Here is a 27,135-nt window from a genome sequence, read left to right as displayed (position 1 = left end):
ACTGCCACTGGCCTAGGCTTTGCCCCGGCAACTACAGCAACCTGGGGCACCTGCGTGGCTCAGTCAGTTGAGCGTCCGACTTCGGCTCAGGTCATGATCTCGCAGCTTGTGGGTTCAATCCCTGCGTTGGGCTCTGTGCTGACAGCTCCAGATCCTGAAGCCTGCTTTGGATTCTGTGTCTCCCTCATACTTTATCAGTCTGAAATTGATTATGCACCCATTCTCCATTCAGCAAATCCCTCGGGCCAGGATAAATGTGGACCAGGTTTAGGTCTAGGTGGCAGGTGGGGTGGGCTTATCTGGACTGCCTAATCGGGATTCATACCTGGAGCTGGAGATGGACTTAATCCTCCATACTCATCACAGCAACCTCCAGCCGGAGGTTGGCTGCTGGATGTTGAATTAATAACCACAGTGCAGCCATAGCTTACTCATTTCTTTATCTCTTGTGTTTAACACAGGCTTGGCACTTAGTAGGTCCTCAGTAAATGTTTACTGAACAGGACTAAACCGGAACAATGCACTGTGCATAATTTAGAAAGAAATCAGGAGTTTTCTGCATGACTAAAATGATGCCTGAAAATAAATCTTATCTCAGCTTTAAATATGGATTAAATGCAGGGTCTGGATAGAGGTGATAAGACTTTCTGCCTCTTTTCCTATTCTATCCCACACGGCATAAAATTTTCCCTTTTGCTTTGGTTGCTCATCAAATTCCATTACAATGAAGACTATTGTAAATAAAAGTTAGTATCAGGAAACTATTTCTAACTCCTGATAAGTCATTTGATGATCTCATGACACTAAAATTTGCTACTATGAATAATTCAGTAAAACAAATCTATTTCTTCTTAGAGTCCTGTGCTATCTTACAGTCATTTATTGTAGTCTTTTAAAAATTTTTTAAATAAAATACCCAAATATCTTTTAAAAAGTACAAGGGCTCTGGTCAGTGAAGGAAGAAACTCTGTTTCCTGACCTTGACCAATAAGGGAATTAGAAATACCATCCACTTTTGTTTGAAAAACTTTTCTAAGGAGTGGAAAAAATAGATTTGTCACAGGAAAGGTGTGGTAGAATTATTTTAGCGTTATTCCTTTTACTTCAGAACACTTTTAGAAATGAGCACGTGGCCCGTGCTGAAAGTCTTGGTCTATACTTTGTGTTATGAGTGTATTTTTTTTAAATTTTTTTAACATTCATTTTTGAGAGACAGAGAGAGAGCGTGAGCTGGGGAGGGGCAGAGAGAGAGGGAGACACAGAATCTGAAGCAGGCTCCAGGCTCTGAGCTGTCAGCACAGGGCCCGATACAGGGCTTGAACCCACAAACTGTGAGATCATGACCTGAGCCGAAGTCAGACACTTAACCAACTGAGCCACCCAGGTGCCCCATGAGTGTGTATTTTTAAGTTCTTTTGAGAAGTATTATTTTTCTTTAATGAAATTCAATGCAGTCGGGGAAAATGTAACTTCTGTTTGAAGTTTGCTGTGATAAGTATTTTGGCATCTGGCTGTAGTCCAAGTGAGTGCTCGTTTCTAGAATCAGTTATCACTTTTGTCTTGGGGGGCTGGTTCTCAGGCGTCTGGAAGTTTACTGTAGAGAATAGCTATGTGGGAAAGGAGGCTATGACATTCTAAGTGCATGCCACACCCACAGCCTTAACTTCAGCCCTCTGTCCCTGCTTTGTCCATGTCCCCATTACCCTGGCTACAAGTGATTGAGCCAAGAATAAGTGTCACACCCTATGGGCAGCCACTTGAGAATGCCAAGTGGCTATGAAATGATCTGGTACAATTGCTCTGCCCAACAGGGATGGCCCATTCTGAGTAGTATCTTACCAATCCAATCAGATTCTTCCTTCTGGGGAGTAGCGATGCCACAGGGCTGAGTCCCACGTAGATTGAGAACCAGAACTGTTGTTGAGCCACAAAGCTATAGGTAGATGAGGCTACTGTGATTAGCCAGACCTGCGCCCTGAACAGCCATGGACCCTGGTCCACTTCTCCCTGAGACCTGCCCCCAGTCAGAGGAATTCCCATTTTCCTTCCACACCTTCTGCCTTTACACTAACCCCGTGTGCGAGACTATATTCGTGTTCAAAAATATTTGTGGCCTCTCTCTAAGGGAGGCTTGACCATGTGACTGCTTAGGTCAAAGCAATGTGTGAACGTGACATATGTCATTTCCAAATACACACTCTAAGAGTCAAAGCATGGTTCACCATGTCGTATTCACTTAATGTGATAACTAGCGCTATTTTAGAGAGAAGCTCGTCAGCCTGAATCCCAGAGTAAAGACAACGTGGAGCAGGGAGCTATAGCTGATTGAAATGTTCATGTAACATGAGTGAAAAAAAAGCCATTGATGATATAAGCTTCTCAGATTTAGGGGTTGTTTGCTGCGGCAAAATCTATCCTAAACTGATTTGTGAAAAATACCCAGTAACCAAGGTAACCCGAACAGATTTCTAAACCTTGCAAACCCAAAGAATCTCAACAAACACAATGCCATAGCAAGCCACACTTCAGTGCACTAACCTCACAGCATGTGCTTTTGACCTTTCTGGGGTGGAATTACATTCATTACAGATGCAGAATCTACAGATGCAGATTCAGTGACTTTCCAATGCAAGTAGTTTCTCTTTCTAGTCTCTGCACTTCTAGTCTGCTTCTTATGGGCGTACCCAACATGAACATCGGTGCAAGGTGCTGTCTGTGTTGAACTCCAATTTCTGCCTTTTCTCTCTTTGGGGTTTCAGTCTTTTATGATGATGTTTTCCACCCCCGAATTTTATAACAAAATTTTTCCAGCAATATAGAACAGTGAAAGAATTTCAGAGGGAACATCCACATATTTACCACCTAGATTCTACAGTTACCATTTTGCTTATTGGATTGGTTGCATATCTGTCCACCAATCCATCAGTCCATCCGTCTATCCATCTACCTTGTTTTTTGGGTGCATTTTAAAGTAAGTTGCAGACTCATGATGACATGATGATGTCTTTGTCATTTAGTCTTTTTCCTTTTAATTCTGGATTTTTAAAAATTGCTTTTTAACCTTGTTTGAGGTTGTCTTAACTGTTTCCTCTGCTTGCCGAAACTTGCACATACTCACCCTTTAACAATCATGAACTCAGTATGTTTGTCCGCATTACATAAACCCTGGGTGCCCACACTTTCTTAATCTCACTCTTTAATTTTTCTCTCTATTACTTCCTCTCTTATCTCTTCACTCACCACAACTTTTCATTTGCTCTCCCTTCTCTCTTTCAGCTCCCTGGCAGATAATTTTTAAACTAAACAACAGCTGAACAATATCCTCACTGTTCCACGTGTCTGAGTATGCACGGCACGTCCACACTTGCTCAGATCAGAAGGAAAACACAATTTCTTCCATTTTATTTCTTTGCATCAAAAGTGATTAAATCTGTCTGCATGACCTTCATACATCAGACCATTGGGCTATTTTAAAAGTCTATTTAATAGAGTAAGTCAAACTGCATTCCCTTGGTAGAAGGAATCTTTACCACCAAACACTGCAGTAAATGCCAAGGGAACAATGCATCTTTTATGGACAGGAAAGAAAGAGACACTGCCATCTTACAATTGCTGAATTGTTTAAATTATACGGCAATCCATGCTAGATACATATTTGCATTGTTGTACAAGTATTTTCTTAGTTGGGTTAAAGATGGCTTTTTGAAGGCAACCCTACTGTTGCAAGGCAGACTTAGAAAACCCTGTTACATGCTGCAGTACATTTAATTTTATTACCCCGGCCAGCAGTGTTTCAATTTTTTAATAAAAGGCTATCAGCAAGGAGGTAGAAGACTGCAAACAATCTCCAGCAACTCGGGAACTGCTCTGTTTTATGGACTAACGGCTATAGTAAAGCTTTCAGTAAAAAATTTTAAGCAGCACTTTCCTTTTGGGTGAGAATCAATTTCACAACAGTTTTTTTTTTTCAACCTTATCTAAGATTATGAAGCTGAGTTGGCTATTTTGAAGTGAAGGGGGGAAAAAAGAAAAAAAAGAAGGAACATTTTCATGATAAAATATTAGGAGAAGAAAATGAAGAGAAACTGTCCAGAATTATATTAGCAATCCTTAGTTGGGTTTTTTTTTTTTTAATGTTTATTTATTTTTGAGACAGAGACAAAGTGTGAGCAGGGGAGGGGCAGAGAAAGAGGGAGACACAGAATCTGAAACAGGCTCCAGGCTCTGAACGGTCAGCATAGAACCCCATGTGGGGCTCAAACCCATGAACACTGAGATCATGACTTGAGCCGAAGTCGGACGTTCAGCTGACTGAGCCATCCAGGCGCCCCAAGCAGTCGCTAGTTTTAAATATCAGAATTCTTGGGGCGCCTGGGTGGCTCAGTAGGTTAAGCGTCTGACTTCAGCTCAGGTCATGATCTCGCCGTTTGTGAGATCAAGCCCCACATTAGACTCTGAACTAACAGTGCCGAGCCTGCTTGGGATTCTCTTTTTCTCCGTCTCTCTCTGCCCCTCTCCCGTTTGCATGCACTCTTAAAATAAATAAATAAACTTTAAAAAAAAGATGTCAGAATTCTTGTAAATAAGTTCTTTCTTGCTTTGATGTTTGAGAGTTGAATGGTGAATTCATTCATTCATTTACTTACCACCCATTGATCACCTACTCCATGCAAGGCACTCAATTAAGCACTAAGAATATAAAGAGAATATAAAGAGAAGAGACATGTGCCTTGTCCTCAGGAAGTTTATAGTTAAGTGGGGAAGATAGACATGTGGGCAAGTATTATGTTATGGTTATGTCTGAGGTGCTATGACAGAGTGGCAAATGAGGAACTGGGGGTGGGGGGCTGGGGAGTTTAAGCTGTGGAGGGTGAGAATGGTCAGAAAGTCTTCCTGGAGGCATCTAGAAGGACAAGTGGGGGTTAGCTGATTGGAGAGAAAAAGGAATAGGAGTTAAAACTTTTCCTGTTGTAAGCAATAAACAACCCAATACAAACTGGCTTAATCAGAGACTAGGGATGCCTGAGTGGCTCAGTCAGTTAAGCGCCTGACTTTGGCTTAGGTAATGATCTCACAGTCTGTGAGTTTGAGCCCTGCATCAGGCTGTGTACTGACAGCTCAGAGCTTGGAGCCTGCTTAGGATTCTATCTCCCTCTCTCTCTTCCCCTCCCCCACTTATGCTCGCTCACTCACTCTGTTCTCTCTCTCTGAAAAAATAAATAAGCATTAAAAAAAAAATGAATATAGTGGCTCATGTACCTGAAAGGTCCAGGGAATTTGGGCTTTGGAATTTGGTTATAGCAGGATCTAGGGTCTAGTACAGTGTCATGAGAAATCTGCCATTGATGGTTTAGCCAATAGCATCTCCCTTCTTACTTGCTATATTACCCCAAATTTATTCATTTTCTTTGGAGTTGCTGTGCCCTTCAGGAGTGGCTGGACACAACTAATTATATTTGTAATGATCCTATTTCCAAATACAGTCACATTCTGAAGTTCTGGGAGTTAGGAGTTAAACGTATGAATTTGGGTCGAGGAGGACACACAGTTCAATCCACTACACCCTGTCTATCCTCCCTGTCTCGGATCTCCTGCTGGTACCTCCCACTGGCTGGACCCACCTAGTGAGTAAGGGAGCCTGGTGGAAGTGAACCATAAAATCAGCCTCCTGAGGCACAGAACTGGGTGGGAGAAGTGTAGACCTGGAGCCACTATTGGGTGGACAACTGGCAGGGTCAGCCACACTGGCCAATGGCACCTGCATGCTTGGTTTCCACATTGCAAGATGGTACCCAGACCCGAAGTAGTGCTGTTGGGAGGGTTCGAGTGGACTGGGAGAAAGCAGTAAGTACAGTTACTCAGAATCAAGTTCCAGATTTAAATAAAATCCTTCTGTGACAATTCCAAAAGCATGTAGTAAGCCTCCTACTATGTGCACTGTCTCTTATTAGTCCCTGCTATCAGAAAATGTGCTAATCCAAAGATGACTGGAGAGGGGTGCCTAGGTGGCTCAGTTGGTTAAGCTTCTGACTTCAGCTCAGGCATGATCTCACAGTTCATGGGTTCCAGCGCCACGTCAGGCTCTGTGCTGACAGCTTAGAGCCTGGAGCCTGTTTCAGATTCTGTGTGTCTCTCTCTCTGCCCTTCCCCTGCTTGCACTCTGTCTCTCTCTCAAAAATAAATAAACATTAAAAAAATTAAAAACAAAAAACAAAAAAATAAAGATGACTAGAGAAAAGTCTTCAGAATTCTTTACATCACCCCAAGCTACTGTTTGTTGATGTACTTATAAACCTCATAAAAGACTCATGCATATTTCATCTAACCCAAAAAATCAATTAACCTCTCTTTCTTTGTCCTACTCAGACATGTGGACAAAGAGTATAATTTAATTCTCTCTTCTCTTTTTTCTCTTTAGAGAAAAAGAACCAAATTCATTGCCTGTGATTTTCTGACTGAGTGGTTATACAAGTAAGTTTTGCATGTGTTTGAATATTCAATGACCCTAAGGATTCAATAGTGTTCATTCGCAAGCAGAATAGCAACAATTGACTTGAATTTTTGCTTATTGTTTTCTTGTCAATCAAAATATGGCATCGTTACCAGTCAAAATCCAAAGAGGATAGGGGAGTCTTTCACGGAATTCTTCTCCATTCCATTTGTGGAGCAGTGGCTGAAGCATCAGTAAGTACCAACACAAGGCCTCAAATAATTTATTCCTATTTTAAGACTGTGTTAATGATAGTTTTCTCCAATCCAAATAACTCATGTAATCCATCCAGGACTCCAGGTCAGTTTTATTCGTGGTTCTTGTCTCTAGCTATTTTCAGTCCAGGCTAAGAGCATCCTATCCGTGGTGATTATTCTAGAAGCACTTCAGAAATAAATCAGAAAAGTTAAAAAATTCTTATCCTAAGTAATTCATCTCTCCGTTCTGTCTCCTCATTCTTTCTCTCTTCCTCCCTTCTTCCCTGCCCCCTCTCAAGGTTATTATGTCTCAAGAAATAGGACTAAACTTTTTAAAATACTGATTTTTAGTTATATGGATTGATTCTACATTTAAAATATTAGAACATGACAGATAAATTTAAAATTCTCCTTGACCATCATATGAGTTCTTCTCTCCTCACAAAAGTAATCAGTTTAGTCTATATAGTCCTTCCAGAGTTCTTAAGGTTGGTTAACCATGTAAAATTAGATTATATCACATAAAATTAGTAGTATTATTTGCTGTGAGTGATTTCTCATCAATGTAATGATGATGATGGCAAATAACATTTATTGAGTGCTTATATCATTGTTCTCAGCATTTAACACTAATGAACTAACTTGATCCTGATAACAATGCCATTACCAGCCCTATTTTGCAGATGAGGAAATGCATGCATTATTTTGCAACTTGCTTTTGTTTGCTCTCAAATACATGCTTTTGAGATCTAACCCTGTTGATTCAATCACACCTAATTCCTGCCTTTGATGGTGTTATAGTATATTTCATCTCTAGATTTGCATAATTCACTCATTCATACAATAAGTATTTATTGAGTACTACGATGCACCAAACATCATTCTAGGTGCTGGAGGTAAAGCACCTTCCTTGCCTTTATGGAATTTATATCCTAGTGGGGGATGACAGACAATGAACAAGTAAGTGCTATAGGGAAAAAGAAAGCAGAGAGGGGGAATGCAGAATATCGAAGGGGCTTAATTTTGCATAGGGTGTTCAGGAAGGATCTCACCTGAAAGATGACATTTAAGCAGTGGTCCACTATTTTAGATCATAGGTGGAAGAAAGATCAATTTAGAGAAAATGATGTATATTTAACTTGTTGCTTTGAAATGTTTTCATGCCAGCCCTTTGTGAAAACAATGTAAGGAAACCAAGGCATTAGAAAATTAAGCAAGGCTTGTAAAACCTCATATTAAACAGAATGAAAGACCTTAAATTAGGCCTTTAGCCCTCGAATATCACTTTTTTTTGTTTGTTTGTTTAGATATGCCCTTCTTGAGAATGCCAAGTTGAATAGACTCTTGACTGACTTTCTTAATTTGGAGAATTAAATATACCCCAGATTTTACCAGGGTTTTAAAAGATTTTTTTAAGTACTCTCTGGGGGTGCCTGGGTGGCTCAGTCAGTCAAAGCGTCCGACTTCGGCTCAGGTCATGATCTCAGTCTGTGAGTTTGAGCCCCGCTTTGGGCTCAGTGCTGACAGCTTGGAGCCTGGAGCCTGCTTCTGATTCTGTCTCCCTCTCTCTCTGCTCCTCCCCTGCTCACGCTGTCTCTCTCTGTCTCTCAAAAATAAATAAATGTAAAAAAAAAAATTTTTGTTTATTTAAGAAAAAGTACTCTCTGCACCCAACAAAGGACTCAAACTCACAACCCTGAAATCAAGAGTCATATGCTGTACCAACTGAGCCAGCGGGGCACCCGTTATCAGTTTTTTAAAAATCAGGGGTGCCTGGGTGGCTCGGTTGGTTAAGCATCTGACTTAGGCTCCGGTCATGATTTCACAGCTTGTGGGTTCCAGCCCCATGTTGGACTCTGTGCTGACAGCTCAGAGCCCAGAGCCTGCTTCAGATTCTGTCTCCCTCTCTCTCTGCCCCTCCCCCACTTGTGCTGTCTGTCTCCTTCAAAAGTAAATAAACATTAAAATAAAAATAAAAATCTGAGACTAGCAAAACATTGAAAGGAGAATGAATGATATTGGAAAACCGTATTTTTTTAATTAGCTTCCAAACCTGTGCCTAATTTTGCCCACTATGAAAGTGGAAGGCCCATAATGTATTGAGTATAAATGATTAATAAGTGGAAGAGTTTGCATATATTTTTCTAAGACAAGGTTTTTTCAGTATCATTCTCCAAGTTATTGCTTTGCCTTGAAAATGAAGCATTTTCTCACTTCTGATAACCAATGAAAAAGAATCTTAAAGATATGAGAACTTCTCTAAATAAGAGTCCTCTCAAATCCCTAGTCATTTATTATAAAAATATCTTCTGGGGTGCTTGGGTGGCTCAGTCAGTTAAGTGTCTGACTTTGGCTCAGGTCATGATCTCACGGTTCGTGGGTTCGAACCTCACATCAGGGTCTGTGCTGACAGCTCAGAGGCTGGAGCCTGCGTCAGAGTCTGTGTCTCCTTCTTTCTCTGCCCGCCCCCCCCCCCCCCTCCGCTCGCGTTCTGTCTCTCTCTCTCTGTCAAAAATAAACATTAAAATTTTTTTTAAATATATCTTAATTTAAAATGGTTGCTCACGTCCTCTGGCAACTCATATGAATACACTAAGAAGTAGCAAAACTGACCATTTGACTTTAACTCCACAAGAACAGAAATATAAGAGCTCTCTCCTAACTGGCATTTGTATCCTCTATTTCTGTAACCTTTCAAAGAGATGCCAAGAAGTGTGATAAAACTTTAAATTATATTAATCTACTTTGATGCAATAAGTATTTTATTGAACACCTACCAAGTGCAATGCACAGAGCCTGGTATTGTGGAATAAATAGAGATGAATAAAATATGGGCTCTGGCTTTGGGAGTAAGAGAGACATATTTACAACTAAGTATAGTTTCTGTAGCAAGTGTTCTAATACAGATGCTAAAGCACTGAAGGGAAATGGGGAAGCACAAGACCATTCACAGACCCTCCTGACAGGCCTGGAGCCAACCCAGTTGGGGCAGCAGCCAAGCTGGTTGGTGCCCACATTTGGTCTTGAGAGGGAAGGACTCAGGTCTTGTATCTTTCTCAAAGATACCAGAAGAGTCAGAGAGATAAGTAAGAACCAATGTTCTTAAAGAGAATGAGGGACGCCTGGGTGGCGCAGTCGGTTAAGCGTCCGACTTCAGCCAGGTCACGATCTCGCGGTCCGTGAGTTTGAGCCCCGCGTCAGGCTCTGGGCTGATCGCTCGGAGCCTGGAGCCTGTTTCCGATTCTGTGTCTCCCTCTCTCTCTACCCCTCCCCCGTTCATGCTCTGTCTCTCTCTGTCCCAAAAATAAAATAAAAACGTTGAAGAAAAAAAAAAAATTAAAAAAAAAAAAAGAGAATGAGAGCAGGAGCTGGAAACAATATCTAATCCAGGTTTTTTGAACCTTAGCACTATTGACATTTAGCACCAGATAATTCTCTGATGTGGGGCTGGCCTGTGCATTGTGGAATGTTCAGCAGCTTCTCTGGCCTCCACCTACTAGATGCCAATAGCACCTCCCTAAAGCCATCACCATCAAGAATATCTCCAGACACTAGCAAATATCAGGGGCATGAGGGATCGAGTGGGGCAGGGAGACAACAAAATAGCCTCTGGTTGAGAACCTCTGACCTAATCCAGTGGTTTTCTACCCTGGCTGCACGTTAAAGTCATTTGGGGAGTTTTTGTTGCCTGGCTTCCCCAAGACCTATTAAATCAGACCTCTTAATTCAGGGTATGGCCCATGTATTGGTTTGTTTGTTTGTTTGTTTGTTTTTAATAGCTTCCTGGGTGATTCTAATATATACCCAGAGTTGAGACCTCATCCATAGAGCAGAAGAAATACTGTGTTCAAATAAATAATATAATTATATTATACTATTAATAAAAAGTATACTTGAAGTAGTAAATAGTATAATTTCGCCATTCCTCTGCTAAGCACTTTTACACATATTATCTCATTTAATCTTAGTGCCAACACTAAGATGTAGGTCCCAAAACTGAAAGGAGCTGGAAGTTGCAAACGAAGTAAGGTTGGTCTTGGGCAAATATGGGGATTGTTGGGGGCAAAATAAATGGGCATTTTGAGTAGGGCTTAAGGGTACAGATTGGAGGAAGATGAATTTTGAGGGTAGACTTTGTCAAAGTTTTCTAAAGGAAGCAAAATATAAACTAGCACTTCCAGCAGTTCTGGGCTGAGTTAAGAACATGAGCTCTGGGGACAGACAAACCAGTGTTCAAATGTCTCCTCTACCAGCTTACTAGTCGTATGACCCCGGGTAAGTGTTTTAGCTTCTCTTACCGTGTAACAAATTACCCCAGCACTTAGTGGCCTGGAACAGTAAACACTTGTTAAGTTTCTGTGGATCAGGAATTGAGGTGCATGCTGCTCAGCTGGGTGGTTCTGTTTCAAGGTGTCTCATAGGCTACAGTCAAGACGTCGAGGGGGCTGTAGTCTTCTGAAGACGTGACTGAGCCTACAGGAGCCACTTTCAAGTTGGCTTATCCACACGGTACCACACGGTGCCACATCCACCCACAGGCTGAAGGCCTCTGTTTTTCTCCACACGGACCTTTCCATGGGCTGCTCGAGTGTCCTCACCACATGGTAACTGGCCTCTTCCAGGGTGAGAGACTCGAGACCAAGAAGGAAGCTGCAGTGCCTCTTGTGACCCAACTTGGGAAGCCAAACACCTGCACCTTCCACCACATTCTGTTCATTAGAAGTGAGTCACTAAGTCCAGCTCATGTACCACATGCAAGGGGAGTGTGATTAGGCTCCACCTTTTGAAAGAAGGAGTATCAAACCACACGCGGACATATTTTAAAAGCACCCCTGCAGGTCACTCTCTAGGCCTGTATCTCCTCGTTAGTGAAATGTGATTGATGATCATGAAGGTGCGGTGAAATGATGCACCTACACATGAAATCGTGAACAGGCCCAGTCTGGAGCAACATGTGCCTTCCTAGTGGCCACTGTTGCCATCAGAGGACACCGTGGACTTTAGACGAGACATACAGCAGAAAAGGGTACTCATGGCCAAAGGCAGGAAGGTGGGAGAAGGCAGGACTTGGTCTAGGCACAGGAAACCAGCATAGCTGACTCATAGAGCATGCCGACATATAGGGAGGGGATAGGAGATAAGGCTGGAAGGGAGTCAGGGGATGGATTTTGGTTTAATGTAAAACCATCAAGTTTGGGCATTATTCCATAAGCACGAGAGAGTATTAAAAGATTTTGGAGCAGAGGCATACTGTGAGCGAGCTGCTTTGGCAGGATAACTCCCAAGAGTGCAGCGGACCACCTGGTTCCAGCCCTAAGATCTTGAACTGGGACAACAGGAATGGAAAGGAGGACCCTGTGATAGGTCCAGTGGATGGATGGCACAGGATGATGAGTTTGGGGGTGAATAAATGTGCCTGAAAAGGGGAGATTTGCTGGGTGAATGGAAGCCCATGATAGAAGCAAAGAGACGTGGCTGGAAAATCAGGCTCAAGGGTAAAGATGAGGATTTCTGTCTTGGGCACATTGAGATTGAGGCGTCCATATTGGAAATATCGGTCTGAAGCTCAGAAGTGGAGTCTGGAGAGAAACATTGATTTTGGAATCAAGATCCCCATGTCAAATGTACAGCTACAGCTGAACTTTGGAGTGCCCCAGAGTTGGTCCAAGGGTTCAATGAAGGAGGCACTTACTCTAAGTCATGTGGTTGGCAATGGTGACCATGCCTTGTCTTGTCTGCAAAGCAAATCATTGTTTCCACTTAGGTTATGTTGAGTTGTTCAGTGGGGAGGGAGTAGGGTATATTAGTTTTCTCTTGCTGCTATAACAAATTACCACAAAGTTTTTAACCAATGCAAAAGTTATTATTGTACAGTTTGGAAGTCAAAAGCCTGACATGGGTGTCCCTGGGCTAAAATCAAGGTGTTGGCAAGGCTGCATTCTTTCATGGAGGAAAATGTGTTGTCTCTCTAGGGGAGAACACATTTTCTTGCCTTTTGCAGCTTCTAGATGCTGCCTATATTGGCTGGTGGTGACTTCCTCCATCTTCAGAGCCAGCAGTGTTACATATCTCTGATCCTGTCTCCTTAGTCACATTTCTCTGACTCTCTTTTGCCTCCCTCTTTGTTAGGTTACATTGGCTCACCCAGATAATTCAGAATATTCTCCCCATCTCAAGGTCTTTAATTTAATCACATCTGCACAGTCCTTTTTGCCATTGTAACATAACATAGGTTATAGGAATTATGATTCTTTCATGTTTGGGTGCCATTTTTCTGCCTACCTCAAAGAGTAATGGAGAATATGGGAAAATTGGAAGTCCCTCACTGGTAGGGATCACCTACATTTCCTTGGGGATCACTGACATTTTGAAATGGTATTATGGGTTTTGCGAAAATGATACATGCTCAGAGAAAAAAGTAAAAGTATGAAGGAAAAGGTACAAATCACCTAAGAGCCTGCCTCTCAGATGTAACCATTGTTGACATTTTAGTGAACTTCTTTTCAGAGACTTCTATGTGCATATATACACATATATTAGGTATAAGAAGATGTATGTCTTCTTCTGAGACCAGAACTACAAGTAAGGAAATTTGGGGTGAAGCGGAAAAACTGAGCAAGTTCATGGTGGGTCCTGTCATCCTGATTGTTCATCTAGGTGTAGAGGCATCTGCTGTGAGGGAGGCCCAGGCAGGTTCTGGAGGCTTGTGGGGGAGGAAAGGGGGTGTGCAGCAGCTGCTGTGGTGAAATTGGTAGGGAATCAACTAGGGATAAATAGGGATGGCCCAGCTGATGGCCTGAATTTGTGGTGCATGTAAACAGCCTGCTTATGTGATTATCACCAGCAACCCTCTGCAACCCTGGAAAGGGGGTGGAGAAAGCAGATGGTTGGGTAAAATCAGGGCTGAAGACTAGCAAAGCTAATATTAAGTGGAAAGTCTAGACTGGACCTAGGGGATCTTAAATAAAGGGGAAGCATCATTAACTTTTCTAAGAATAATATCTTACTTTTTTTTTTCAAAAGCTACCATATTTTTTGAATTATGTTAACAATTTAACCACCAATTTTAAGAAAGAGAAAGAAATACTACATTATGTGTTCACTTTAGAAGTGAGAAACATACCAAACTTGGAGACACTAAAATGGGGTTCATGTGGTTTTTGAAATTTCAATAGGTAGATTTTATTTGGATCATGATTCAAAGGAAAAATAAAAAGAAAAATTAGGAGGCAATTGGAAATTTGAATACTTAATAAATAGTTAATGATATAGGGGCACCTGGGTGGCTCAGTCGGTTAAGCGTCCGACTTCGGCTCAGGTCATGATCTCACTGTTTATGGGTTTGAGCCCTGCATTGGGCTCTGTGCTGACAGCTCAAAGCCTGGAGCCTGCTTCAGATTCTGTCTCCATCTCTCTGACCCTCCATTGCTCATGCTCTATCTGTCTCTCTCTCAAATATAAAAAACAAAATATTAAAAAAAATTTTTTGAATAGTTGATGATGTAAAGAATTATTCTTTTATTTAAGGTATGATAATAATTTCATAGTCACAATAAAAAAGTTACTGCTTTTTAGAGAAATATGCTAAAATATTTATGAATGAAATATGAAATGGTATGGTGTCTCTGGGAGGGTTGGGAGCGGGGAGTTACATTGAATAACTGACATGCAGAACAGTAGAATTGAAGCTGGCTGATGGTGACGTGGGTTCATTTTTGTTTTCTTGTCTACTTTTTTATATCTTTGAAATTTTCCATAATAAAAAATTAAAAGGAAAAGAAACAATGAGATTTTTTCAAAGCTCCTCATGACCACTTGAATGATGGATGAGCCATGGGCAAGGAGGTATTTATTGACTGGCTGTCAGCCGGGAGGGTTGGGGGCTGTTCTCCACTGGAGTTTGCTGGAGTGACAGACAGTGGAGGAGACTGAATTTTCATGTGATCATGCTGAGAAACTCAAATGGCATGGAAGGAAAATGGCCCTGGGGCAAGGCGAGAGTAGCAGGTGTGGGACATGTGAAAAGCCTAGTGCTGGAGAGGCCTTGGTCACCCTTCCTGAGACCTGACTCTGAATGCGCATGACGCACCAACCAGTTCCCTTACCTCAGCCTCATTCTCCCTTCACATTCTCCTCTGGTGCCAAACCCACTTCTCCCCAGCAACAATGAAAGGAGGATTAACATGATCAGAGCCTTGGGCTTGCCCTAAAGAACATGGTTCTACTAGTACTTTTTCTTACAATAAATACTTTTTTTGTAGAACATGGTAAATCTTTTAGGCTTTTCAGGCTGTATATGGCCTGCAAATTGCTGATCCAATTACTTCAACTCCACCATTGTAGCAGGAAAGCAGTCATAGACAGTATGTGAATAAACAGACATGGCTAGATTCTAGTACAACTTTACTTACACAAATAGGTGATGGGCCACATTTGACCCATGGGCTATAGTTTGCTGAGCCCTGTTCTAGATACCAAGAACGTTCTCAAATCCTAGTTTTGCATAAGAGCTAAAAACAATTAAATGAGCGTGAGTGAGAAAGATGGAAGGTTGGATAAGGTTACGATCAGAGCAGAAATTTGGAAAATTGAGATATGAGAGTCTTCAGGGAATCTGAAGCCCATTCTAAGATGTGACCATTCTATTGAGTGATGGACATAAGGGAAGATGGGAGTCACGGAGTCACGTGGATTGGAGGCCATGGTGTTGGAGGTGTCATCAGTATGAATAATGAAGTATCTGAAAAGGCCGGTGGGGGATGGGTTGGGGAAGATGACAGCACGTCAAATCCTGGAGCTGTCGAGGGTGGTGTAGGAATATCCTAGAGGACAAAGAAGTGGCGGGAGTGGAAGTGTAGGAGTTAGAACTTGGATTCTGGGGGCGCCTGGGTGGCTCAGTCGGTTGAGCGTCCGACTTCAGCTCGGGTCATGATCTCACAGTCTGTGAGTTCGAGCCCCGCGTCGGGCTCTGTGCTGACAGCTCAGAGCCTGGAGCCTGTTTCGGATTCTGTGTCTCCCTTTCTCTGACCCTCCCCCATTCATGCTCTGTCTCTCTCTGTCTCAAAAATAAATAAATGTTAAAAAAAAAAAAAAAGAACTTGGACTCTGGATTCACAACTCTGCCTTCCAAACCAAGCTTCACCATTTCCAGTTGTGTGACTCTGGACGAAGATGACTTAACTGCTGTCAGCCTCAGATTTTCCATCTGTAAAATGGTCTTTCAAGTAAACAAAGCTAGTTTCTTACCTAAGAGGAATTCTAGTGCCAACCATTAAGGGGATACCATTTTTCCAGTACTGATATGTTTATGAATAGGTATGTTCCAGCTATTTAAAAGTAGTTATTTATTTGTTCATTTATTTAGCTGATGTTTATTGAATGCTCAAATGTGCTCTAAAATTATAGAGCACAGACGTATTCATAAGCTGGTTGGCTACCGTTTATTGGGTACTTTGTACCATGGAAATATAACACAGAGAAACATGGTACCTGTCTTCATGGATAGTCTTTGTGTATAGTTGGATTACAAAATGCATGTACTTAATTTATACTAGTTCAATGACATGCCTTTGGGGGAAAGAGAGAGAAATAAGATTTTTAAAAAACCAAGCTGTTCCCCCTTGCCATTCCACTCTATAGGCAAAAGCATAAATAGGGCACATGACTCAGCTCTTTCCTTAGTTGTTCCCAGTGTTATGTGCCCTTCATAACATGGGCAGCTCATAAGACAACTACATGCTTCTGTTTGTATGTCTGCCTACCCACATAACTACCTGCCAACCAAGCATTTATATAGTATGTACTCGGGTACTATTCTGAACAGTTGATAAATATTAACCTAATTTAACTTGTATGACAACCCTACAGAGTAGGAAATGTTATTGTCCCCGTTGTAGTAGTCAGGCTATTTTAGAGTGAGTTGCAATCATAAACAATACTGAAATACTCAGTAACAGTTTACTTCTTGCTCATACAAAGACTGACACAGTTTAGACAGCCCTTTTATTTATAGCTATCTGGAACATAATGATTTTTGAGGTCACTAAAGCAAAGGAAGAAAAGAGTGGAAGAGGCATTTTAGTTCTAAACCTTCTCAGCCTAGAATGTTCTTAACCTTCTCCCGTCTCCTGACAGAGCCTGACTCCAAACCAACTGCAAGGGAGGCTGAGATCCTTAAGGGACACTGGATATTCCACGAGTACTGGCTGTCCCAGTGACAGCCATATTTCAGAGAAAAAACTGAGGCGCAGAGATGACTTACCTGCCCAAGGTCAGAAGCTAGCAAACAAGACAGGATTGAACCCAGGCAACCTGGCTCCCGAGTCCATGCCTTTAAGAACCTGCCTCTTAGATCACTTGCTACTTAGAGTGATCAGTGCTAAGACAGGGAGAACACTGGCTATGTGACATTGATTGAAGGATGCCGTGAAGGGGAAATTTTGACTAGATGTGATTTTCATCTTATGTGCTGATTTCAGAGTACAGCTGTGGTAGAAGATAGAACTCCTCTTTATATTATGTGTGTGTTAGCATTTATTGCCTCAGAGAATCCTATCTACCAGCCAGGGGAACCATCTAAAATGTGAGTTTGGCTTTATTTTAACGTTCTTGGTAAGACAAATTCTACCAAGCCCAGCTGTCTTTGTTGTGTGATGTCATTATATTGTCAGATCACAGCTGGTAGGTTGGGATCATTTGTCACGGATGGCTGCCGATCGCTTTTCACATAAATGACAGGCCCTTCTCCTACAGGTTCCCCATAATTTAGCATACTCTTCACTCTGTCCATGCGTTCTCAGTTACCCATTTCTTTTCCATAACTTTTTTTCCAAGTAACTGCATTTTTTGTAGCTATTTTATATAGACATTGACAACCCTTAAATTTTTTTCTTAGGTATGGGAAACCTGTGTGGCTCAGACAGTTAAGCGCCTGACTCTTGGTTTCAGCTCAGATCATGATGTCACAGTTCATGGGTTCGAGCCCCATGTCAGGATCTGTGCTGATCGCACAAAGCCTGCTTGAGATTCTCTTTCTCTCCTCTCTCTGCCCCTGCCCGCCTCAAAATAAATAAATAAACATTAAAAAATATTTTTTCTTAGGTTTATGAAGATAACTAAGATTTATCACAAAGAAAATAAACATATTTGTTAAATAAACTATACAGTGAAAAGGAAATGTTTAAAATCAAGGATAATCATAGAATTAAATAACTCTACACGTAAAAATCTTTCAAAAGGATGTTTCACTCCAAAGTCAGGAACACGGCCTTTATTTTGTCTTCTAAATTATTTTGTAGCTTTCATATTGTCTACAGAGTTACTTTAAGAATTAAAAACAATTACAAAACTAAAGGGTATTTATTCTACTTTTCAAAAAAATTTTTAAAGTTTATTTGAGAGACATAGAGAGAGAGTGGGGAGGGGCAAAAAGAAAGTGAGAGAGAGGGAATCCCAAACAGGCTCTGTGCTATTAGCAGAGCCTGATGCGTGGCTCGATCTCACAAACCATGAGATCATGACCGGAGCCGAAATCAAGAGTCAGACACTTAACCGACTGAGCCACCCAGGCACCTCTATTCTACTTCTTTTTATTCCATTTCTTGCTTCCTGTGGTAGACATTTATGTTTTTCCCCACCCTGCATTGATTTCCTCTTCCTCCTCTGGGTACAGAACTCCATGTGACACTGAGAGGATCACGTTTCTCCTGTTCTCAGTCCATGTGGACAGTGAGCTGATTCCCCCTCTGGCTCTGGGTTGGGGATGTGACCCAGGCCCGGCCAGTCAGACCATTGAATCCCCCTGACTACTATACTTGCTCCCAAATTGTTTGAGTCACCGATAACTCCAAGATTTTTTTAGGAAGCAACCAGGAAGCTCTTTTCCTTTAGACTTACTTTAGACTCTCTCTTTTCCTCTAGACTTGGAGCTTTGAAGTTATAAGCCTTGAGCTGCTGAGGGCAAGCACCTAAAGAGGTTGTGCCTGAGATAATAGTGGAACTGAGAGGTGGCCGGAGCCTGAGTTTCTATGGCATTGTTTTGGGCCTCTCTATCTGGCCATGCCTAAAGCTGACTCTATCCCTTCCCTCTTAGTTAATCCTTTTTTTTTTTTTTTTAATTATTTTTTTTGCTTAAGCCAGTTTGAGTTAAGTTTCTTTCTTTTTAAGTTTTATCTATCTTATTTTATTATGTTTGAGAGAGAGCACACACAAGTGGGGGAGGGGCAGAGAGAGAGAGAGAGAGAGAGAGAGAGAGAATCCCAAGCAGGCTCTCTGCTGTCAGTGAAGAGCCTGATGCAGGGCTAGAACCCACGAACCATGAGATCATGACCTAAGCCAAAATCAAGAGTTGGACACTTAACTGACTGTGTGACCCAGGTGCCCTGAGGTAGGTTTCTATTACTTGCAAATGAAAGAGTCCTGATACGTGCTCTGACATGGTATTGCCACAACTAGCCTCCAGTATTCCAACGTAGCTTTGTCTAGGTTCTGTTGCTAAACAACCCTCAAATCTCAGTGCCTTACAATGTCAAATGTTTCTTCTTCCCCCTTTTTTATGTTAGCTGCATATCACTTTTGGCTCAGCTCCATGTCCCTTTTCATCTTTTCATTCTGGGACCCGGGCTGAAGGAACAGCCCACTCCCTCCCTCTCAGGCAGAGAGAGAAGGGCAATGGCCCATCTACGCAGTGGCAAACCTTACTTCTGCTCACGTTTCATTGGCCGATACAAGTCCATGGCCAAGCCAAATAGCAGTGCTATAGGGAGGTTGACACCACCCCCGGCAGAGACTGCAAGGCATATGGCAGAGCAGAGATATACAATTCTTTTTTTCCAGGGAGAAGAGTAATAACTGGGACCAGTAACACAATGTGCTACATGCTCCCATGAGAGCTTAATGAGGGTGTTTTCTTCCCTACCTTTCAACAGTGGTGGGTTACATCATATCTTCTGATGCCTTTCCTCCTATTTATGAATCTGGCATCATCTTCTTTTTTGTTATAGAGTCGTGACTCAACCAGCCAATTGGAAACAAGGAAATTATTTGCTATCATATTGAGAACAAAAAAAGTTTCACTTTTATTTTGACCAAAAGGAATTGGTCAGATGCATTTGCAAAAAGAAATCACTACACAAGCACAAGGAACAAAAGTGCCCTGCTGTCTATCTGGTCCCATGTCTCAGGGGAGAAGGCTCATGAAAGACATCATTAAAGCTGAGACCTTCAATGAAACAAAGATTGTGTTTTAGAAAAGCTTGCTTTGGGTGAAATGTCTTTTCAGCAAATTTCAGCCCGTGGACAAAAAAAGAAAAAGAAAAAATCTACAATACTTTCATGTCGATGAAAGGTATCTTATGACCAAAAGCTGAGGTGAAAACAAAAGTGTCACCGTGCCATTTGAGGACAAGCACCAGCCATTCGTATGATGGTCTGTTTGCAAGAAGGTTAATAATCTGAAGGAAAATGTTCGTGCCTTCTAAATGGCACAGGAAACAGCATGCATGTTGCACTAAGGATCATAATTAAAAGGTGGCATGGCAGTAAATTTGCTGTCGTGTCCTGTTGAAAGGAAAAAAATCTTTTAATTTTATTTTGTCTTATAGATGGGTAACTTCAGAGGCTAGGAGCCTCGTGAGGATAATAAATCAACTTTGCTCTTTATATTAGCATTTGTCTTCAAATAGGAAGGAAGGAGAGCTGTTTCCTGAATTCAGGACACACTGGGATGCATAAATCCGCTATGTGCTTCTTTCTCGCTGGAGGTTTGGCATGTGGGTAGCCCTTTTCTCTGCGGCACACAGTCCTGCTTCCTTCCTTTCTTCCTGTTGTTTCTAGGTGACTCTTTGGTAACAAGCCCAGAGAGCCTGTTGGAGGCAGCATGGGTTCCAGCCTGAGCTCTGCCATTTATTAGTTGGGGTATTAGTTTCCCATCGCTGCTTAATAAATTACTACAAAACTGATGGCTCAAAACAACACAGGTATCGTCTCTTACAGTTCTCGGGGCTAGAAGTGTAAAACCAATTCCTTCCAGAGCCTCTAGAGGAGAATTTGTTTTCTCGCCTTCTCTGATTTCTGGAGGCTGCCTGTACTCTGGAGGGCCCATGGCCCCTTCTTTGCCTCACTCTGACCTCTGGTGTCCATCATCACAGCTACTCCTGTGGTGCCATCTGCGGCTGCATCCCTGTCACAAAGATCCTTCGGACTACATCATTGGCCCACCTAGATAATCTGGGATAATCTCAAAATCCTTTCCTTCTACAAAGTCCCTTTTGCCATATAAGGGGACGTATCCATTCAAGAGTCTGGGGATTGAATGAGGACATCTTGGGGAACTGTTATATAGCCTGCCACAGTCGGGCAACCTGGAAATAATCCGTTCACCAGCCGTGCTCCTCTCTCCTGTTACTTGGGGATGACATTGCAGGGTTGCCGTGAGGTCTAAGATGGTATCAGAGAAATTGTCACAAGCAACAGAAATTTAAAGGCTACTTAAGGAAAAGGGTATATACTGAAAGAAAAAAAGATTACTCACAAACGTGAAGGAAAAGGCAAGGACCTGGCCTTAGAAAGCAGGTGTGGTGATCCAGGAATCATAGACCCATGTTTTCTAGACAACAGTGCTGGGAAGAATACTATAGTCTCTGCCGGTCCTCTCAAGATTCACGTTCTAGGGAAACCACATCTGTTTGGCTAAGCTTGGCTGTCAGGTACACCCCTCGGTTACTGGAGGGTGTGGTGCTGTGACCCACGTTCCCCACCCCCCAGCAGAGGGAGGTGGAACTGTCAAAGCAAAATCTGAGGGCTGATAGATACCACAAGAAGGGGCAGGGTCTGTTGAGCAGATGAAAATTAAAGACATCCATTGCCGAGGGCTCATAGGAGGTCTCCAAAGAATGATCGCTTTTATTGTGTCCTTAATCTGAGGAGAATGGCAGTCACTACTTTAGTAGTATGAAACGTGGAGGGCAGAGTAACCAAGCAAGAGAAAGACCAAATATCTGCTCCGCCACTGATAAATCCTGACATTAAAGAAAGTTCTCTGTTTTCTTATCTGTAATAATATGCATTCATTCAAAAACACTTACTGAATGCCTACTCTTTTCCAGATACTTTTCTCGGTACCGTAGATAGAGTGGAGAACAAGAGAAAGTCTTGGCCCCCATAGAGTTTACATTTTAGTATAAAGACAATCAGGGGCGCCTGGGTGGCGCAGTCGGTTAAGCGTCCGACTTCAGCCAGGTCACGATCTCACGGTCCGTGAGTTCGAGCCCCGCGTCAGGCTCTGTGCTGACCGCTCAGAGCCTGGAGCCTGTTTCCGATTCTGTGTCTCCCTCTCTCTCTGCCCCTCCCCCGTTCATGCTCTGTCTCTCTCTGTCCCAAAAATAAATAAATGTTAAAAAAAAAAAAAAAACTGAAATGGAGTGGCAGAAATTAGAGTTCTGTTTTGAAAATTTAACGGCTTTATGGATAAATCCCAAGTTTTGGGGAGTAAAAATATGAAGCTTTCTTTTTATTTTTTCCCCACTAACTGACCCGCTGTATCATGGTGGGTCTCCCTTCTGTCTGGGAGGCAGCCATTTAAATAACTTTTTGGCCGAATTCCCTAACTTCCTGGTCACTCTTTGTTTTTAGATGGTCTCATTTCACTGTTTGAATTCGTCCTGTTTAGTTTTAAATCTTTAGTTCTCAGTCTCATCCTGGATGTAAACCTCGTCTTCTCCCCTTTCCCTAGCTCCAGCCATGCTGTCAATGACTCGGGGGTCCCTGAACTTGGAAGGTGGACACATTGCCTCTCTATTTTCATTACCCTTTAACTGAAATTTAGCCTCACTTTTAATTATGAGCATGGGCAACGAGCTTCAGAAGAGTCCATGGTACCTGTGTCTTGGTCACTAATAGTGATCAGATTTTTTCACATCCCGATACAGTAGTTGCAATGGTCTTGAAATATCGTTTACACATGTCACTTCTTCTAAATTACAGAAGTTAATTGACATGCCATTAGCTCTTCCTATTTACTGCATACTCTAGAAACACATATGTTATTACGTCACCTCCTGGTTTTGTTTTGTTCTTTATTTATTTTGAGAGAGAGAGAGAGCACATGTGCACACATAAGCAGGGAAGGGGCTGAGAGAGAGAATCCCAAGCAGGCTCCATGCCATCAGTGCAGAGCCCATTAGGGGCTGGAACTCAGGAACTGCAAGATCATGACCTGAGCCAAAATCAAGAGTTGGACACTTAACTGAGCTACCCAGGCGACCCACCACCTGTTTTTGGTCTTTTTTTTTTTTAGTATTTTGAAAACTGTATTCCAGTATAATTGGTTTGCTTTGAAATCTTATATATTTACTTTCATATTTAAAAAAAGTATTATTTGGGGGGGGGTGGCGATGTGCCTGGATGGCTCAGTAACTTGAGTGTCCGACTCTTGGTTTCAGCTCAGGTCATGATCCCAGGGTCATTGGAGTGAGCCCCATGTCAGAGTTTGGAGCCTGCTTGAGATTCTCGCACCTCCCTCTGCCTGCCCCCTTGCCCTCGTCACTTGTGTACTCTCTCCCTCTCTCTCTCTCAAATTAAAAAAAATATATGTTATTTAGAAAAGAAATCCGAACTGCCAGTGTAAAAAGGGATCCATGACACAAACCAAGTTAAGATCCCCTGCCAGAGATTTGGAAGCCGTGAAGAGGGAGGTGGTCTGCTCTTCTGATATACCCACCTTGCTCAGGCTCACTCTCTGGAGGGGGAAAAGGGAGATTGGGAAGGAGGCAGGTCTCCCTCAGGTTTTCGTTGAGTCACGTTAAAGAAAACATGTAATCTGTTACAAAGAGACTAAACAACACGGCAACCTGGACCCGTTTATCAAAACGCATCAAGTATCACAACCCTGACTTTCAACACGGTTATACTTTACAGGGTGGGCACCTGGCCTTGTCTCATTCTTAGGTGAGCTCTGTTGGCTAGACCCATATGCGACGTCCAGTGATGGGGCTGGTAAGATGGCAGTCGATTCTGTGTTTAACTTAGGAGAGTGATTCACCTTGATGCCAGGGTAATACCTGCTTGTCGGTCTCTCAGGGTGATTAGTGAGGGGGCAGAAGCCAGATCACATCCTAGTAACCATGGTTTCTGAATGCACTTTAAGGCCGATAGAGAGTAATGCAGCTGGCTCTACGCTACTGATTTTCAGAGTTGTTCCTGACATCACAGAAAATCCTATGAGATTCCATCCTAATGGCTGGTCACCATATATCTGGGTGCGTCATTCCAGATAACCTTTGTTGTACTTCTTCCAAATATTTGAAATTTATTACTCAAGACTGATGATGCCTCTAACACAGAATGTTTGGGAAACCAGTTAAGGCTGGGCAGGGACTGGATAATCTCTTTTGCTGGATAGGATGGGTAGTTGTTATTAAATACTTAGGCCCTAGAAGGGCTTTATAAATGATGATTGATTTAGGGCCTGTGTCATTTTGTAAATGGCTTGGCATCAGGGTTGTGCTTTCGTGTTCCAAGAAAACAACTTAGTCTCTTACCTAATGAAAAGTGGATAGAATTTGGATTCCAAGATTCAAGTTTCAATATAAAGCAAGCTTTTCTGCTTTCTGCTTTATTTTGTTTAAGTGCCACTTTAGGATGGTCCCTCTTGTTTTAGAACTGGATGTAGAAATTAACAAAGATGAACTTTTCAGAGTCCCTTGTATATTTTGAAATCGTGCTGTATCTCTTTTAGGTCCTGCAAATCTTTTACTTAGCACCCAAAAAGGGGGAAAGAATTGTGTGTGTGTTTATGCATACACACAGAATCAGAAAAATAAATGCTTGTTCTTTCTCAGAATTATAGCATCGATTCCTATGTTCAAATATATTTGATTCACATTTAAGAAAAAAGGAAAAAGACATGACAAATGAGCATGACCAGTAAGACAAGTTTTGGAAACATACTCAGTGATACTGTTTTGCCCGTTGAAACATGCAAACCTGTCTGCTCTGGGTTATGTCCCATGTAAGCCCTTGAGGAGGGAGCCTGCCCGCCTTCTCCTGTGATTGACATGGCACCTCCTCCCCCTTCCCAGTTCCCCAATGATGAGAAGCTGCCTCTACTCGATCTCTATTTTTATTTGACCTGAAGCCAGTTGCACTGATTCCAAAAGAGAGAAAAGGGCCTGACATGGCTTCTATCCCTTCACGCTGGCCTGCTGAAATGATTGATAATTCCCAGGGACTACACTGAGAAGATTAAGTCCTTTTCATTTGGCTCTCTCATACTTATTCTTGGTTTGGGAACTAGACAGCACCCCATTATTTAGCCATGAAAGCAAGGATGTCACTAAAGGTGGCCTCATATTACTGCTTAAAGGCCTATTAGAAATCTCATTTTGCTTTTTGGAGATTCATTGTCATGCAAAGTGGTTCGAGGTTTCATTACTGGTGAAAGCCCTTTGTTGGGCTGGCCCAACCTGTTGTCCCCAGATTTGCAGGTCTCCTTTCCTACTGCTATTCCAAAACAGGAATACTGTTACTTTGAGGATTTCATGACATCAGCAGAGAAAAACATACTTAAGGCAGGGAAATTGCAGCCGAACAGAAAGGCGCCATCAAATCTCCCCTCCGATACAAGTGACAAACTCCACTTTGTTCTGCTGTCCTGACATCGGATTTCCCTGTGGAGCATCAGACAAATGAATACCTGCCAAGTTATTACTGTAAGAATTAATGAAGAGGGCATCTTCTATGATTACGGCTTTTTTCTCCCTCCCCAGTTTTTTCTTCTAGGCAAATGACCTTGTTTTCTTCTATTAAACACGCACAGCTGCGAGACCCTGAATTCCACATCAGTGACCTTCTGAGCTGTCTTCTCTTCCCCTTTTAGGCCACTCCCTGTGCTTCCTGGGCCAAAAGATTCTCAGCAGGAAATGGTCTGTGACCTTGAATGAGTCACTTCACACCTCTGTGCCTCAGTTTCTTTGTTCTAAAAGAAGGATAACCACAGCTAATATTACTTTTATTTATTATCCTTGCTAAGATTGTGAGGATTTAATGAAATAATGTATGGAAAGTGCTTAGGACACTGTGCCAGGCAGAGAGCTCCTTCCACAAACATTTATCAACTACCCACTAGAAATGTCAGTTCTCCCTGGCTTTGACTTCTCTGGTTCTGGAATAATTCCTAAGTGCTGGGACTGCCAAGAGGCGCAGACACGGGCCTGGTCTCTGCCCTCCTGGAGCCTGCAGTCCGGCTGAGGATTAGGGCATTAATTAGATAACCACACAGATTTCTATCTCTGAATTAGGCCAAGGACTAGGAAGGAAAATTACACAGAGCTCCACTGGGTCCTAACCTAAACAAAAAACACCTCTCCATAACACTGGAATGGAGATCAGAAGAAAGAGTTAAGAGTGAACCAGGAGGAGTGTCAGCCCTCTCATCCCCAACCTTAGATTTTGAGCAAGTTAGGAAAAGGTACTCCTACCCCAGGGCAGATGTGACCCCAGGCCATGAGCATGGCTTAGCGGGCAGAGCATGGGCTGGGTTTCAGTGCCCTCTGGCCCATCTGCTGGGTGTCCTTAAACAGCAACCTGCACAGCTATACGGCTGCAGATAGGAGGATATTGGAGGCAGAGGAAAGGCAGGGTCTGCAAAGACCATGGGTGGAAGGGCACTTTTGAAGAGATGAAAAGGGCCACCATGGCTGGAGCACAAGGAGCCAGGCTGATAGGAAGGAAGTCCAGAAAGCTCTCAGTAGATATCAGCTAGTATTAATGCATGATAATATTAGTCTCATAAATCCATTGCCAACACACCAAGGTCTCCTTAGAAACCCCAAGGTCTCTCTAGAAGCCATTGATTTTTAATTAGTGAAGGAGAATTGCTTCAGGGATGTGATTTGTTGGTGTCACACAACTGAGACTTAAAGAATAAGGACAGTGGATGAGTAGAGACACTTGATGTGGAAAGCAGGGAGCCGATGTGTCTCCGGTGGCAAGCCTCCAGCAAAATATGAATGCTCCATTGCAGCCCAGAAAGCCAGATATTAGGTAAGAAGAAGTGAAAAACAAAAACAGAACCAAAAAAAATAAAAAATAAAAAAAGCCACCACATCATGCAAGTGAAAATGGAAACAGGACGTTAGGGAAAGGTTTCTGTCATTTTGAGGGTGTAATTATCTCTCCAAAGAAGTAGAAGACTGTTCTTGACTTGGTCTCTTCGAAAGGACCTGCCCAGCCCAAGACCCAGAACCTGGCAACAACACTGTGCTCCCTAGAAATGGTCTTAATACCCTCAAGGTTCTTCCTGGCTTTGATTTCTTCGATTCTGGAATACTTCAAAGCACACATGTTCATTCAAACAAATATACTGTATGAAGGGTGGGTTGTTGTTGTTTTTAAGTCAGAGTTTAGGGGGAAATAAAACCACACATCCTGGAGAATCACGCATTATTGCCT

The 27,135-nt window shown here is 42.3% G+C and overlaps 1 protein-coding gene across 4 annotated transcripts in view; it reads left to right on the top strand.

The window, feature by feature from the left end:
- IQCK (IQ motif containing K) overlaps nt 1-27,135 on the top strand; it is a 122,659-nt gene that overhangs the window by 25,151 nt on the left and 70,373 nt on the right. For all 4 annotated transcript variants that reach the window (XM_086692946.1, XM_086692944.1, XM_086692945.1 and 1 more), the window contains 2 exons: nt 6,419-6,471; nt 6,607-6,684. In XM_086692946.1, coding sequence (XP_086549072.1) covers nt 6,419-6,471; nt 6,607-6,684 — 131 coding nt within the window. The remainder of the gene's footprint in view (nt 1-6,418; nt 6,472-6,606; nt 6,685-27,135) is intronic.

This window comes from Puma concolor, chromosome E3 (genome assembly GCF_028749965.1).
Source record: "Puma concolor isolate L17-30 chromosome E3, mPumCon1.1.hap2, whole genome shotgun sequence".
Taxonomy (NCBI): domain Eukaryota; kingdom Metazoa; phylum Chordata; class Mammalia; order Carnivora; family Felidae; genus Puma; species Puma concolor.
The sequence above is the reverse complement of the archived record's forward strand: the minus strand, read 5'-3'. Positions and strand labels throughout refer to the sequence as shown.